At 37.6% G+C, this 17619-nt stretch overlaps 1 protein-coding gene across 3 annotated transcripts in view; it reads left to right on the top strand.

Moving 5' to 3' along the window:
• MLLT3 (MLLT3 super elongation complex subunit) overlaps positions 1 to 17619 on the top strand; it is a 269894-nt gene that overhangs the window by 139239 nt on the left and 113036 nt on the right. For all 3 annotated transcript variants that reach the window (XM_032636215.1, XM_032636214.1, XM_032636217.1), the window contains exon 3: positions 9453 to 9535. In XM_032636215.1, coding sequence (XP_032492106.1) covers positions 9453 to 9535 — 83 coding nt within the window. The remainder of the gene's footprint in view (positions 1 to 9452; positions 9536 to 17619) is intronic.

Here is a 17619-nt window from a genome sequence, read left to right as displayed (position 1 = left end):
TTTCTTTTTCTCAAATTGCACTTAAAATCCACTTCTTTTTTTGGGGTTGACCTTCCTTAGTCCAGATGCTTCCTTCTGTACCGTGTTTAGGAACTCTATTTCAAGGGACATACTTAAAAAAAAAATCTCTTACTTAAGATTAGGTTATACAATTCCCAATAATTATATCTACCTAAAAAACCTTCATGATGAAGAATCATCATGAAGGTTTTGTAAGTAGATGCAAAGTGTTTTCTTGGGAGTTCGTAGCATTGGGAGAATTTAAGATTTGAGAAATGAGATTGTGAGGTCATAAGAGCCAAACCTATGTGAGTGTTAAATGGTGAATTCAGGATGGGAGAAAATGTTCAGGAAGGAGGAAGTAGCCTTCACTTCAGCTAGAGAGGAAAATCCAGGTAAGGGGCTAAGCAGCCCTGGAGGCAGGTATAAAGGCAGGCTTTCTTTAGGTTGTTTACACATCTGTCTCTGAAAGCAACATAAATAGCACTTTTTTCCTGCCTGGCCAGCACATACCCTGCTCCTTTTTTATTTTGAGGTCTCAGCTTAAATGTCACCTTCTCAGGGAGGGTGTATTCATCTAAAGTAAAGAGGAACTCTCCCATTTCCCTCATGTCAGCCTGCTGTATTTTCATTGTAGCACTTAATACTTTCTCGATATTTTCTTGTATGTGTATTCTTTCTTCTCTCCTCCTCACCCTCCCTGCCTCCTAACAGTGGACATAAGGTTAATAAGTGCAGGGGACATGTCAGCTGTGTTTATCGCTCTATCTCATGTCCCTAGAATAGAACCTGCACTTAGAGGACAGTGTCTTTGGCTAGACTGTCATCTGCTTGAGAGCAAGATTCTACCTTATCTTTGTAGCCCTATGATTATATAGTGCCTGTTGAATTGAATTAATTAGGGTAATATTATTGAGAAGATAGGATAATTTTATAAATGAAGACATTATATTCCCTTTTTCCCTCTAAATAAAAAGCAGTATCATTCTTAGTGATAGCAGGGCCAAGTGTAAAACCTGGGATAAAACTGGGTAAAACTTTGATGCCAGAGGACTCTCCCAAGGGTTGTTGACTTCTGCTATTTCAGAAATCATGAGGGGATTATTTTAGGAAGTGAGATTCTTCAATGGCTCTTTATATATTTGATTAAATAATGAAAAGCAATATTAGTTTCAGATGTACAATATAGTGATTCAGAACTTTTATAGATTATACTCCATTTAAAGTTATTATAAAACATTGGCTATATTCCCTGTGCTATACAATATCTCCTTATAGCTTCTATGCATACATTTATTTTATACATAGCAGTTTGTACCTCTTAATCCCATACCCTTATCAAGCCCCTTCCCCCTTTTCTCTCCCCACTGGTAACCGCAAGTTTGTTCTCTGTATCTGTGAGTCTGTTTCTGTTTTGTTATATTCATTCGTTTTCTTTTTTAGATTCCACATATAGGTGATAAATATTTGTCTTTCTCTGTCTGACTTATTTCAACAAACATAATACCCTCCAGGTCCATCCATGTTGCTGCAAATGGCAAAGTTTCATTCTTTTTTATGGCTGAGTAGTATTCCAGTATATATATATATGCCACATCTTCTTTATCCATTCGTCTGTTGATGGACACTTAGGCTGCTTCCATATCTTGGCTATTGTAAATAATGCTGCTCTGAACATTGGTGTGCATGTATCTTTTCCAATTAGTGGTTTTGTTTTCTTTGGATATATACCTAGGGTTGGAATTGCTGGATCATATGGTAGTTCTGTTTTTAGTTTCTTGAGGAACCTGCATACTGTTTTCCACAGTGGCTGCAGCAGTTTACATTCCCACCAACAGTTCTGATGACCAATTTTTTTGGTGTAGTAGTACACACTGAAATGAAGATGCTCCTGCCAAATATTGGGAGGATCTTAGTTATTTCCCTAGAAGACCATTTTCCATGTAGCTAATGTTGCTTTTCCAGATGGACCTTGTGAAATACGGTATTCTGAAAAATATTTTGCCCAAGGTTTAACTTTAAAAGTGGTGGTCTCGGGCTTCCCTGGTGGCGCAGTGGTTGGGAGTCCGCCTGCCAATGCAGGGGACACAGGTTTGTGCCCCGGTCCGGGAAGATCCCACATGCCGTGGAGTGGCTGGGCCCATGAGCCATGGCCACTGAGCCTGCACGTCTGGAGCCTATGCTCCACAACGGGAGAGGCCACAACAGTGAGAGGCCCACGTACCGCAAAAAAAAAAAAAAAAAAAGTGGTGGTCTCCTTAAGATAGAAATATTAAGATTTTTCAATGTAATAGTTTTCAATAAAAGAATTAGGTCTGTCTCTAGGTTGAACTTTCTCTGAAGATACAGTTTTACTCTTTCTTATCAGATTAGCCCGGATAGGTAAATTTTCCACTAGGCCAATCATTTGAAGCAATGCTGTATACTGAGTTATATTGAGGGAACTTGGGACAGGTTGGTTGTTGTGCTATGAATTTTAGTGAAAGATGTAAGCTTGAAGACTTATATTTAATATTTCCTAACAATTTGTAATGTTATGTAGTTTTGGGCACTCCCTGTATTTTGTTGACTTATTTGTTATGTGTTCCTTGAAGAAATGATTATGAAGGTGGTCTTATTTTAATATCATGGTTATATTTTCTCCAGATGAAATGTATTGACTTAACCTCAGCTAGACGGGCTAGTGATGCAACTCCTCTGAAAGTTGAAAACGTGCATACATGTAAAAAAAAAAAAAAAAAAATCCTCTCTTTTCCCCCACTACCTGGAGAGAGAGCCATGGATATTCTGAGTCTATACGTAAAGATTCCAAATTACCAACCAATGAAGTCATTTGTATGTATCATCATTAAGATTTTTCAACATAGCCAATTTGGAGTCTTGAACTCTTATTCCAAATCTAGGAGTTTTGTGTAACATTCAAAATTAATGATTCCTCTTTTGTATGTTATGCAGTTTTACCCTCCCTGAGTTTGGATGTGAATTTCTGAGTGTGTATGGTACGAGTTCTCTATAGAAGTATAAACTTCATCCATATTATCTGTTTTTTTATTCATCATTTTCATTGTTTCTTTTTATACTGACTGTTCCACTATGCTGTTACTTTCCTAATGCCTTTGCTCATACTTTCTGTTTGCCACCCAGGCATTTCTTGTCGGCTCCAGGCTTGCTCCATCTCCTCCTTTGAGGTCATACTAAAGTTACGTTTCATTGATTCTACTCAGTTTCATAAAGGGTGGGCTGGGTTCAGAGATGAAAAGAGTCCTGAGATACAACCTTAGCCCTTGGAAAGCACACAGTTAATCTAGGGTGAGGATGGGGCTTGATAGTAGCATATATATTAGGATTTGCTAATAAGATCAGTGAGGAAAAAGGTTGAACCCAGAAGAGGGACAGTACCATTTTTGTTTTGGAGTATTGACAGAAGGCTCTCCAGAGGAGGTCTGTTTGAGTTGGTCCTTAAATGGTGAATCCTGAGGAGGTAGACATGTGTTTTACATCTGCCTAGTTAGCTAACTATATCTAGTTTGTTTCTTTGTAATTTTATGAAAGTTATTTAGAAAGTTATCTTGTGTGGCCACAGTTCTTTATTGTATAGGAAACAATTAGATTTTCACAATTGCATTTGAATTTTTTAAAAAGTCAGCAAGGTGAAAACAAGTCAACAATACAATTCAAAAATTGCACGATGTTATCTTTAATCCTTTTTCAGGGAAATGAGGAAGTGACACAAAGGGGGAAAGCATTTTTTTGTTATTTGGAAAATACCTGTTTTGAAATGGGCTGAATAGAAGCAATGGCAGAATCTCTGTGTGTGTGTGTGTGTGTGTGTGTGTGTGTGTGTGTGTGTGTGTGTGTGTGTGTGTGTGTGGTGTGTGTGCGTGCATGCGTGAGCTTATAAAAACAAAAATAAAATCCAACCGTTGATTTTTGTTCTTTTCAAAATGTCAGGAGTGTAAAGGCTGGGCCATGTTCGGTGGCAGGGTGATGCCCAGACTGCTAGATGTTAGTCTTTGGATTTCCAGACGCACAGAACAGGGGCAGCAAGATGGCCATGTAGTACCCTGCTTCACTTTTCTTAGGGGCTCTGATGTGGTGGAACTGAAGCAGGAAGAGAAGGAGTCCAAAATGCTGAAGCTGGAAGGGACATTGGGCACAAAGCCATGGTAATAACCAGTCTGTATATATAGAGAGTTTGGTGTGGGAGGGCTCTGCACTGTAAATAAAGTAAAAGCAATAATTATCAATGGGCACCTGGGCCATGTCCTTATCAAAAGTATTCAGCTGTGTGTAAAGTCTAGTGTCTAAGCAAATAGACTGGAGAGAGGCTCTGGAGAGGAATCTGCCAGCTATTTTCCTAAGGATTTGGGAAAAAACTGTTGCCTAATGATATTTTCTAAAGCTTATTACATGATGGTCTTGTGGATCTGGAGGAGTTTGTTCTTTTCTTTCTTTTTCTTGTTTTTTGTTTTTGGTGCTAAAAATGAGATATTTTAATAAATTAAGTTTACTTATTGTATATATAACATTATATAAGCACAAATTCATTTATTCATCTAAGGAGCACTTATTTCTTTGTATCAAGCATAGCTATTTTTCAAGCCTTTTTCTCCTAAAGGATTCATATTAAAAATCTCAGGTAATAAGTAAGGATTTGACTTATTCCAGGCTAACCAAATCATGACTTTTTTCCCTTTTCATGTGTTTTTCTTCTTTTTGTACATTTCCCACTCAACTTAAAAATTAAATAGATTAATGGTCAATGTATATAGTTAACATCATTCTAAATACTATGTATATGGGTTTATATTGTGCCTATTATTTTGAAAAGCTATTTTAGGGGGGGAAAAAAAGCCCAATTACTCATTATTTATGAAAACTTTGGTCTTTTCCTCTCAGGCCTAAATTTTGGGTGTTGTGTGTGGGTAGATCTGCATGGAGTTTTGAAAATGTCTTCTAGTTAGAGCCTTGGGGTACATGAGTAGTAATGTGCAGAAGGAGAGGAAAAGGGAAATGTTATTTATGGCTCTATAGTGTTAGTTTCAAAATGATGTTGGAGATCTTCTGGCCCAATTTGTTAACTCAATTTCTTAAAATTTGGTACTATAGAATTAGAATCAGTCCCACATTAGATACTCAGCTTTCAAGAGACTACTTCTCTGTGGCAACACTTTCTATCACCTCTACCAATTTTTAAAAGATTATTTTGCTTGTAGTGAGTTTGGAGAAGAATTTGACTGGCTAATATCAAATCATTGCTGCTTGTAGAAAGCAACTTCTTTAGCAATGGTAGATCAGTGAAGAGTGACATGAATCCTTTTTTTTTTAATTGAAGTATAGTTGATTCACAGTGTTGTGTTAATTTCTGTTGTACAGCAAAGTGATTCAGTTATACATATACATACATTGTTCATTATATTCTTTTCCATTATGGTTTATCACAGGATACTGAATATAGTTCCCTGTGCTATACAGTAGGACCTTGTTGTTTATCCATCCTATATATACTAGTTTGTATCTGCTAACCACAAACTCAAGAGTGGCATGAATCTTTAAGAAATTCAATTCAATAAATATTTACTGAGCACCTATTATTTGGTGCTCAAATAATAATGGTGGGGTTGCTGACCTCAAGTCGCTCAGTCTAGTGAGGAGTCTGAGAGGTGAATGAACGTTATCAGGCTGCCTGATAAGTAAGTGCAACAAGAGAAGCTTGGAAGAGGAACAGAGGGACGTTCTGAGAGAGCCAACATCTCAGAATTTTGGCTGGATTTTGACAGGAATAAGAGTTCCCAGTGATTTCTACTGAATTAATGTGCATAGTTTAAAGAATGAATATGAATCCTCCCATTTTATTGTCACCTAAAAAAATGTGATGGCTTTCTATAGATGGGTATCCCTTCAGTAACTTATGACATTTGGCCTTTTATTACATAGATCTTAATAGATCCTTAAGGTTAGAAACTCATGTTAATGATTCTGATTATAAAACAGTCGAATAAATAAACTACTTCCCCTAATTTGACCTTTTTTCAGATTAGAACTGTAAATTTGTATTTGCATTGCTACTGCTTTTCTGTCGTGTTTATTGTGAATAAAAAGTTTCTATTGTTTGCTTCTAATTGAGAACTCAGGGTGCTCAACAGACATTGTTCATTGTTATTTATGAAAATACTGCATTGAAAAATAATTGAGGTATGAGTTGGTAAACAGTTTCTTATAAAACTAGACTTCTTTGGACTAGTAATACATAACAGATCATTTCCTTTAAAGGGTGGGAAAAAAATTTAAGACCTTCAACTATAAGATGTGCTCACTAACAGCTGTTTTCTATAATAAGAGCATTTTGCATGCAGAATAGAGAAAGTGAACTGTACAAAAGGGTGTAGAGAGGAACAGCTATAACTTCTCTGGCATCTACAGCAGCCCACAGAATAAACTTCCTTCGAATGGCATTGGCATGATTAATCCCAAGCAACCTGGACACTGAAACTGCTGTTCTGAAAAGGGGCTCTGCAGCCTGGAAATGTCATGGATGTAATGCTATCTTTCTAGCTGGGGTGGGGTGCTCATGCATTTAGTGGCACCCTGCTCAGTGTTCAGGGTATTTGAATATTCATGATAGGTTGGCAGGTGGTCAGTGGATGCAGGGCTGAAGCCACTCTGAGTCCTTTTGCTTTTTCATTTTTTATTAGAGAAACTTGTAAGGTCAGGTGAGATGCCTCATTCATCATCATTTACTTCTTCTGATGTCAGTTTGGGGAAATTTTCCTAAGGTGGGCTACAGGAGACTGCCAAGTGTTAAAATCCTGTCTTCAGGATACCTCTTTGTAATCATATTTGTATTCATGGAGTGTCTGACCAAGTTTTAAGTACATCATCATCCTCCCCTGCACTAAAAATGCCTCAGACTTGTATTTCCCCACATTATAATCTTCTTGAGTCTTGATAGCCATGCTTACAATGTGTAGATGGTGTTCTCTCTTTTAAAGGGAATGGGGGCTTTGCTGGTGGCACAGTGGTTAAGAATCCACCTGCCAGTGCAGGGTGCCCTGGTCCGGGAAGATCCCACATGCCACGGAGCAACTAAGCCCGTGCGCCACAACTACTGAGCCTGTGCTCTGGAGCCTGTGAGCCACAACTGTTGAGCCCGTATGCCACGACTACTGAGCCCGCACACCTAGAGCCTGTGCTCTGCAACGAGGAACCACCTCAGTGAGATGCCCGTGCACCGCAACGATGAGTAGCCCCCTCTCGCCGCAACTGGAGAAAGCCCGCATGCAGCAACGAAGACCCGACGCAGCCAAAAATAAAAACAAATAAAAATAGAAAGGGAATAGAACTAGAGCTGTCTAGAGAATCCTTAGTCCAGGACCGTGGAACTGAGTCTTCTAATCCAAATCCAGGGCTCTGTACTTTTCTCCTTTCTATTTTCATCCGAAAGGTTTACATGACAATTGGGTATTTACAGGTTAGATTTCCTGCCTTACTTCTGCCACTTCTTTATGTGTTCCAGGACCTATCCTGTGTCTTTTACATATGTCACCTTGTTTAGTTCTCACATTGTCCAGGCAAGGCACCTGAGGTTCAGAAAATTGGAGTAACTTTCCAGATGTAGCCTGGCTAGTTCGAGGTGGATTCCGGATTGACACCCAGGCATGCCTGAGCCCTTGACACTCCTTATGTTCCTGAGTAAATGTTTCTGTCCTTATGAATTGGGAGATTGGGATTGACATATATACACTATTGATACTATGTATAAAATAGATAACGAATGAGAACCTACTCTATAGCCCAGGGAACTCTGCTCAATGTTCTGTGGTGACCTAAATGGGAAGGAAATCCAAAAAAGAGGGGATATATGTATACGTATAGCTGATTCACTTTGCTGTACAGCAGAGACTAACACAACATTGTAAAGCAATTATACTCCAATAAAAATTAATTAAAAAAATTTCTGTCCTTGGGGAGTGAAAGGGAATTAGAGACGAGGTTCCTGAATATATGTTAATAAGGAAGTCTGTTAAGTGTCAAATCAGTGATTCAGACAGTTCTTTGGGAGGGTAAAAGGAGAAGAGAGGATAGTACTCTGTGGTACTCTGGAAAGGCTTTGTGAAGAAATTGAGATTTGAACTAGCATAGTATACTAAGAGTAGCATCAAAGTTCAGTGGAAGGAAAGAGGACAGAGCATAGGTGGGAAATACTGGGCATGTTTTGGGGGAATTGATGCAATTGAATGAAGCATAGGAGGATTGGTGGGTGACAAAAGGAGGAAGGGTTTAAAAGGCAGACTGGAGCCCTGCTGAAGTGGACTTGGGCTACCAGGTTATGTGCTATGCGGTATATGGCCTTGATGTTCAACATGTACATTTTTAATTCTTTGTGATACTTACCAGCAGAATGCAGTCTTAACTAGAATAGCTCAGTTGGCTTGCAACTGATTTTTTTTTTTTTTTTTTTTTTTTTTTTTTTTTTTTTGCTGTACGCGGGCCTCTCACTGTTGTGACCTCTCCTGTTGCGGAGCACAGGCTCCGGACGCGCAGGCACAGCGGCCATGGCTCACGGGCCCAGCCGCTCCGCGGCATGTGGGATCTTCCCGGACCGGGGCACGAACCCGTGTCCCCTGCATCGGCAGGCGGACTCTCAACCACTGCGCCACCAGGGAAAGCCCTTGCAACTGATTTTGATTTAATGGAAATTTTAGTGGGGTGAAATCATATTTAGCTTCTTAGGGCATCTCTCATTTCCCAAGAGCTTGCCTAAATAGTCTTGTCTAAATAAGTCTTTCTTCATAAGAATACAAAAACCTTATTGTTTCTTAGGTATTCTTATGTGAATAGTTTTGAAGTGTTTGTATGTATTGCAGTATTTCAGTAAGTATTCCTATGGGGGTAATGGGGGATAATAAGTCTTAATGAACACCAATAACGTTGGGAGACACTGGGTTTGGGATTTCTCTAAGGAAGGAGGGTGGTCCTGCCACCTTTTGGTATGGAAATTAGGATATCTCAGAGAACGGAGGGGTTTGGGCTAGTGTGATGTCCATCAAAGACTAGACATAGATAATATGTTTGTTAGGTAACTTATAGTTGTTTTCAAGCTTTCAGTCACAAGGTGCTGTCCTCAGTTTCCCTAAAGTGTTAGGGCAGGGTGATAATCACTAAAGTCCAGTCATTCATGACCATGGTTGACTGTGATGCACTATCCCCCATCAAGATTTGAATAAATAACTTACATATTTGATTTACATAGGAATATTATTATTGTAGATTCTGAACAAGAAGTAAAGAACAAATCAGAGAGTTAGCTGGGGCTTGGCAAAGGGCTGTGAAAATTGAGAATGATGTAGGTGGTAGGATAGGATTTTTTTTTTCATGTTTTTAAAGGAAAGAAGAATGTGTTTTTGCCTGTTAATCTCATCTCACTTTTTTTCTCTTTTTTAATGTTGCAGTGTGCAAAGATCCACCTTACAAAGTAGAAGAATCTGGGTATGCTGGTTTCATTTTGCCAATTGAGGTTTATTTTAAAAACAAGGTATGTAATCTTTACTCATTAATTTTTCAATAGAAGATCCTTCATTAACCAAATGATGTTTAAAATAGTTTTGATTCATAAGCACTTCTATCACTAGATGATTTAAAAATGAAAGTTAAATTCTTCTAGGAATTTTGGCTATTGTTGTCCTTAATTAAAGAGGAAGTGGCTAGAGAAAGATAATTTCAGTTCTGTGAAGTCAGATTATATGAAATCCATTAAATGTTTCTTTTAAGAGAAGAGTGATTACCTTTTGAAAAAGAAGATTAATATATGTTTGTACAATAGAAAAGAGAAATTACAGCTTTTCGGTGAAATGATCCTTTTCTCATTTTCATAATTCTAGAATTTGAGACTTACAAAGAATAATCTCTCCTTTACCTTTATCGGATACACACATGTGACACATATATATACAATTATATCAGCAAGTAGATATTATGGATTCTATTGGATTTAAAAAATTTCAGCAGTGCATATATGGCAAAACACGCAGACTGTATAATATTGGACACATCGCTCAACCTCTGTGGGGCTCACTATCATTTATAAAATGGGGATAGGATAAGTGTATCTACTTCATAAGGTGGCTAGGAGGATTAGATTAAATAAAGCTATGCAGGATTTTTAGAATAATGCTTCATATGTAAGTAAGCACTTAGTAAATGCTAGCTGTTATTTTTAATCACCCTGTTTCTTCCTTTTATTCCAAGGTAATCATAGTTCCTGAAACCTGCCCCAAAGTGAGAGAATTCACATTTTTCTTTTTAAAGGAACTGAGCAATTAGAATGTTGTGTTATCCAAGCCAGTGCTCCGTAAAGTCTGGTCCTTGGACCAGAAGCATCAGCATCACCCAAGAGCTGGTTGGAAATGAGATTCTCAGGCTCTATCCCAGATCTACTGAATCAGAATCTCTGGGATGGGGCTTAGGAATCTGCATATTTACTGGCCTTCCAGGTGAAGAAACACCACAGAGTATGAGAACCCCTGATAAGCCACTCTTTAGTGATCAGTATCTTCCACTGGAACAGTGTCCCACTGACTTTTTCTTTTTTTCTTTTTAATTGAAGTATAGTTGATTTACAGTATTGTGTTCTACTGGCTTTTTCAATGTATAGAAGGCCCAGCCTTCAATTCAGTAAAAATCTCTTTGTGATTAAGAGATAATTAACTTTTAAATAAGCTATAATGAAACTATCTTCAAAAGTTGGAATGTGTAGAAAATAGGGATAAATTTTACTTTTCATATTTCTTGTTTTTTTCAAGCCGGTCTCCTCATGTGCTACATTCCTGCTCCATGGCCTTCCTACACACATGATATCCCTGTTAATTATTTTTTCTTTATATTTATATTTTGGGTACGTATTTGGTGGTAACCTATTTCTGTGTAGTTAAATAGCTGAGTGCTTACTTTGTCCATGGCAGTTTGCTGAGCCCTTTACATATGTTGCTTTGTTTAGTAGGTTTATAAGAACTTTTGAGAGGTTATTATTCCTATTCTACAGGAAGGGAAACTGAGTCATGGAAAGATTACATGGCTTGTCCAAGGCCACACACAGTTGGAAAGTGTTAAAACCAGATTCTTGATCTAGATCTTTCTCTCCACTGGCAATTCTCTTGACTTCTGTGTCTTTGAAGCAGTAACTCTTTGCCAGAATAATGATTACCTTCCTCAGTAGTAACACCACTGAAATGTTCACGTGTTTTTCATCAAATCAGAATTTGTTGAGATGCATTTATGTCTGTTCATATGATATGCTTTCACATTTGATGTATGGATTTGTTTTTTCTCATGTTAAGATTTCCCTTAAGAAATTAGTTCTTAGCTTTCGTTTTTTTATTTAAAAAATTGAGATATAACTTACACACCATAAAATTCATCCTTTAAAAATGTACAGCTCTGTGGGTTTTAGTGTATTGTGCAACCATCACCACTATTTTGTTCTAGAACATTTTTCATCACCCCATAAAGAAACCTTGTACCTATCAGCCATCACTCCTCATTCCTTACTCTCCCAGCCCCTGGGGTTAATCTATTCCCTTTCTCTGTGTAATATCCTATTCTGGCCAATTCTTATCAATGAAATCATACAATATGTGGCCTTTTGTGTCTGGCTTCTTTCATTTAGTAGGTTTTCAAGGTTTATCCGTGTTATAGGATGTACCAATACTTATTCCTTTTTATAACTGAATGCTATTCCATTGTATAAATAATGCCACATTTTTTCTTATATTTGTATTCATTATTTGATGGACATTTGACTTGTTTCCATCTTTGCCCTATGAATAATGCTGCTACGAACATTCATATACAAGTTTTTGTGTGGACATATGTTTTCAAGTCTCCTGTTTATACACCTAGATGGAGTTGTTGGGTCGTGTGGTAACTCTGTGTTTAATTTAACTTTTTAAAGAACTGCCAAACTGTTTTCCAAAATGACTGTACTATTTTACTTTCCTACCAGCAATGTATGAAGGTACACTGAAGGCTTCAGTTTGGAAATAATGCTGCAATAAAGTATCTTCTCTCCTACTTTGTTTTTAACTTTTCTGGTCACTTTTACAAGCTCTCCTTTCTTCAGAGAAATATATTTTCTGAACTGCCGAATTCCCTCCTTATTTAGAAATAACTGGAATCTCCTCATCCGCCAGATTTAAAAAGAAAGTAAATGAAGGATGAAGAGGCTGCAAGTAATGTCTGCACACGTGCGCACACACAAATGCAGTCGTCTTGGTACTTTGGGTAGCAATTCTTATGACTGAAAGACATATTATTTATTCACTTTGTGAGGAATTTTTAGTTTCTTAAAATATGAAAGAAGAAAGATGCACCTGAGATGGAAAACAGTTATTTCTTTGGGGCCATTGTAAAATAAACATTCAGCTGACCACTGTGTAGTAGATACTCTGTTTAGTGTCCAGATTAGCTGATTTTTATTTTTAGATTTTCTTTAAGATTTTATACATAATAATTATTGCTTTTTTCACAGGTGCACAATGAAACATATTTCAGTGTTTGTAATATGAAAAAGTAGTATACAACTAATTGTAGAGATGTGGATCAATTACTGGTGGGTTAATAATACACAAAATGCTATTTAGCAATTAATGTAGCAAGATGGATAAGTCTCAAAAACAAAAATGATGATTATATATTATATGGTTATGATATCACTTATGTATGGTTTTATAAACCACTGAAGCCAAGAATAAATGAGGTGATGGAGACACATGTAGTACAAGAGCATGAGTTGAAAGGACAGCACAGGAACTAAAGGGCATGGCTTACTGGGGAAGGAGGGATGGAGAAGCTCATATTTACAAAATTTTATTTCTTTAAAGAAAAACGTAAACTAGCATGGTGAAAGTGTTAACATCTCTTTAAACTCAGTGGAAAATGTATGGGTGTAGTATTTTAAATACTTTTCTTTATGTTCTTAATTTTTTAATTAAAATTATTGCTCTGTCATCTCTTTTTAATTTATCTTCTTAGAGTGTCTTAGAAACCAAATTTTTGCTATCTTCCATTCTGGATCTCCATCCTACTGAAATGATCTATGTGTGAAAATTTAATAGGTCTAGGCTGTTGCTCCAGAATGTTCATTTCATTTCTTCTGAGTGTATATCATTTTATTTATCCCTGGAGTTTACTCAACTCTGTCTTGTAGAAAGAACATCTATTATAATAATGGTTTATGAAAAAGTATTATTTCAAGTTTGCATAGGAGATGAGAGAAAGCAGCAAAAACACCTCCTCCTGATGTTGGAAGGGGCCTGCCACTGCATATTCAGTGTACAATATCACCCTGCCCTTGGTCCCATCTCCATCCGTGTACTTTTCTCGCTTACAATAAGCTTGTCTTCAGTTTTGCTCACTTATTTGAGAGGTCAGAGTCAAGAGGGGTGGTGGAGTGTCAGTGCTTCTTATGAGTTCATGTTTGTTTATTCTCTTATTTTGTGTTTGTATTCAACAAAACAAGCCTATCCATGAGAATCTGTGTGTTTCAGAAACTAAACCAACAGGCCCACTGAAACATAATTGACTGTAGCACTTCAGGTTTGAAAGGATCCCGTGCTTCTCTCTTTCATTCTGTCCTCAGAAAAGTACATGAGTGAATGTCAAGGACTGAAGCAGACTGAGAGGGATAATTTGATATTGCCAAAACCAGCTTTCCACCCTCTAGGAAGTGTATCAGCTTTATATGGAGAATAAATACATGCTTCCTTGTTTGAACTTTGAAGAAGAATCTTTTCTATGGAGCATAAATTGACATTATATTGATGTCAGCCCTCTAAGAAAGATATTCAGTTGGTCAGACCACAAATTTATGGTTACTTTTTACTTTCTACTAAAAAAAAACTTCAAAAGAAAATCACACTCAGGATTCATACAAAGATTGTCACTGTCTATGGTACTTAGCCTTAGTTTTACTGAAAAGTAATTTTTTTTTTTTGGTTTTAAACTGGTGTGAACTGTAAAGTGTTGTTACTACCTCACTCCTTTTCTGCTGGTAATTATTATATTCATCAATGTATTTTTCTCTTTAAAAAAGTATACTGGAGTATACTCCTAGTAAAAGTGAATGGAATAAAACTCAGGAGTTACTCCTTTCACTTCATTTAATCATTGTTAACTATTTGGTATAGCCTTTCCAGATTTTCCCCCATGCATTTGCATGGATAAAAAGTATGTCTATATAGAGATTGGCAAGGACATAATATATTATATTTTAATATTTTTTCTGCGACTTGCCTTTAGTTCACTTAGCGATATGCCTTTCCAAGTCAGTTTTTAAAAATATCTGCATAGTATTCCATGATAATGATATACTTACATGCAGATCATCCCTGTTTTTACTATTATAAACAATGCTACCATGAACATTTTATTTTACATCTATATCTGTCTCTATATCTTTGCACATATATTTGAATATTTCTGTGGAAGAGATTCTTAGTAGTAGAATTACTGGGTTAAACATTGCATGCATTTAGTATGTCGATAGATATTGCCAGTGTGTTTTCCCAAAGGCTTTACCAATTTACACTCCCAATTGTAAGGTGGAAAATGGCCCTTCTTATTTTTTAAATTAATTCTAAAGTTGTATTGACTATTTTACAATTTGGAGGAAAAGCAGGTAATTAGTAAAAATGGTTGTGATCATTACATTAATAAAGGAATGCTGTAACAGGGATGTCTAGTTCAGATGGGGTTGGGAGGGTTAGGAAGACTTTTCAGAGGAGTTCATGCTTCAGCTAGGTCTTGAATGATGAGTTTGCACTAAACAGGTAAAGGATGGAAGTATGCTGGGAGGGAAGGCATTTTAGACAACGGGGAATACGACATGTGAAAAGCAAAATGAATGAGGTAATATGAAGCACTGGGGAACAGCAAGTGCTTCAACATTGTGGAAGGACAAGGTAGAGTAAGAGAACAAAAGCAATGCAGGAAAGGTATTAAAAGACTATAATGGTTATTACCAGGAGGTGGGATTTCATCCTGTAGAAAATGATGAGCCGTTAAAGGCTTTTATATCAATGGGAAGATGTAATCTGATTTTTGTGTTAGAAAGATCACTCTCTTGTCATTGTGGTAGATAGAAAGGGGTAAGTTCAAAAACAGGGAGGCGACCAGATGAAGAGTGATGAAGGTCTAAGCTAAGGCAGTAGTTATTGTGACTAGAGCAAAGGGCATAGATTTGAGAGTTCCTAAGGAGGAATACTAAACAGAACTCAGAGACCATTTGACTGTGATGAGTAAGGGAGAAGGAAGCATTAGTGATGACTTTTGTGTATTTTACCCTTGGGAAGCAATTAAGCTTTCTGTTTGTCATGATATAGAGTATAGGAGAAAGGACACATGAAGATAACTTCAGTTTAAGATAATGCATGAATTTGCTGTTGCTGCTGGTCACCCCAGTGGAGGTATGGTTAGACTGGAACACAAGCATATGACAGTCAAGTGGGAACTGGGCTGGAGGTAGAGAGGGGAGTCATTGTCATGAAGGAGGAACTAACTCCCTGTGAATGGGCGATGCCTCCCTGGGGAATTTTGCAAAAAGGTAAATGCATTTAAGAGTCAATGAAGAGGGGCTTCCCTGGTGGCACAGTGGTTGAGAGTCTGCCTGCCGATGCAGGGAACACGGGTTAGTGCCGGTCAGGGAAGATCCCACATGCCGCGGAGCGGCTGGGCCCATGAGCCATGGCTGCTGAGCCTGCGCATCCCGAGCCTGTGCTCCGCAACGGGAGAGGCCACAACAGTGAGAGGCCCGTGTACCAAAAAAAAAAAAAAAAGTCAATGAAGAAAGAAGGGAAGCTTGTGAAGAAAACTAAGGAGGAATGCCAGTAAGTGTGAGGAAAACCAGGAGAGAATGGCACCCTGATTAAGGAGAGAAGGAGCAAGTTTCGTGCCAGATTAGTAATAGAAGTGAGAGGTAGTGAGTACATGAGTGGAGACTGTGATCTGGGGAAGTTTGGATGAAGAGATGAAAACCATGAATTTGTAGTAGGTAATGTCTGCATTCTGACAGTTGGAGGTGCTAAGACTTTTTTTTTTTTAACATCTTTATTGGAGTATAATTGCTTTACAGTGGTGTGTTAGTTTCTGCTTTATGACAAAGTGAATCAGCTATATGTATACATATGTCCCCATATCTCTTCCCTCTTGCGTCTCTCCCACCCTCCCTATCCCACTCCTCTAGGTGGTCACAAAGCACCGAGCTCATCTCCCTGTGCTATGTGGCTGCTTCCCACTAGCTATCTATTTTACATTTGGTAGTGTATGTATGTCCATGCCACTCTCTCACTTCATCCCAGCTTACCCTTCCCCCTCCCCATGTCCTCAAGTCCATTCTCTAGTAGGTCTGTGTCTTTATTCCCGTCCTGTCCCTAGGTTCTTCATGACCTTTTCTTTTTTTTTTTTAGATTCCATATATATGTGTTAGCATATGGTATTTGTTTTTCTCTTTCTGACTTACTTCACTCTGTATGACAGACTCTAGGTCCATCCACCTCACTAAAAATAACTCAATTTCATTTCTTTTTATGGCTGAGTAATATTCCGTTGTATATATGTGCCACATCTTCTTTATCCATTCATCTTTGTCCATCATGTTGATGGACACTTATGTTGCTTCCATGACCTGGCTGTTGTAAATAGAGCTGCAGTGAACATTGTGGTACATGACTCTTTTTGAATTATGGTTTTCTCAAGGTATATGCCCAGTAGTGGGATTGCTGGGTCATATGGTAGTTCTATTTTTAGTTTTTTAAGGAACCTCCATACTGTTCTCCATAGTGGCTGTATCAATTTACATTCCCACCAGCAGTGCAAGAGGGTTCCCTTTTCTCCACACGCTCGGTGCTAAGACGTTTTAGTCAAAAGAACTGGGTTCAGATCACTTTGTTTCATCAGGTGTTAGTAATATAACAAATTCTTTTATAAAAAAGGAAAAACATTGTTTTATTTGACTATGTAATTTTAGAAAATATTGTGTTTTTAAAAACCATAAACACCTCATACATTGCAGGTGGGATTTTAAAATGGTGCAGCCACTCTGGAAAACAGTAAGGCATTTCCTAAAAATGTTCAACACAGAGTTACCTTATGACCCAGAAATTCCACTCCTAGGTGCATAGCCAAGAGAAATGGAAATGTATGTCCATACAAAAACTTGTACACAAATGTTCATAGCAGCATTATTCACAATAGCCCAAAATGGAAATAACCCACATTTCTATTTATTGACAAATATATAACCAAAACCTGGTATACCCATATAATAGATTATTATTTGGCCATAAAAAGGAACTGACACATACTACAACATAGGTGAACCTCAAAACCATCATGCTGAGTATAAGAAGCCAGTCACAAAAGAGCACATATTGTGTATGTATTTTATGTATGTTCATGTATTTATATGAAATGTCGAGAATAGGCAACTCCATAGAAGCAGAAGTAGATTAGTGATGCCAGGGGGTGTGGGATCTGTTGGACCACTAATGAGTTTGAGATCTCTTTCTAGAGTAATGAAAATGTCCTGAAATCAGAATGTGGTGATGGTTTTATAACTCTGTGAAT

Source organism: Phocoena sinus, chromosome 6 (assembly GCF_008692025.1).
Source record: "Phocoena sinus isolate mPhoSin1 chromosome 6, mPhoSin1.pri, whole genome shotgun sequence".
In the NCBI taxonomy this organism is placed as follows: Eukaryota; Metazoa; Chordata; class Mammalia; order Artiodactyla; family Phocoenidae; genus Phocoena; species Phocoena sinus.
This window is presented reverse-complemented; position numbering and strand designations above follow the sequence as displayed.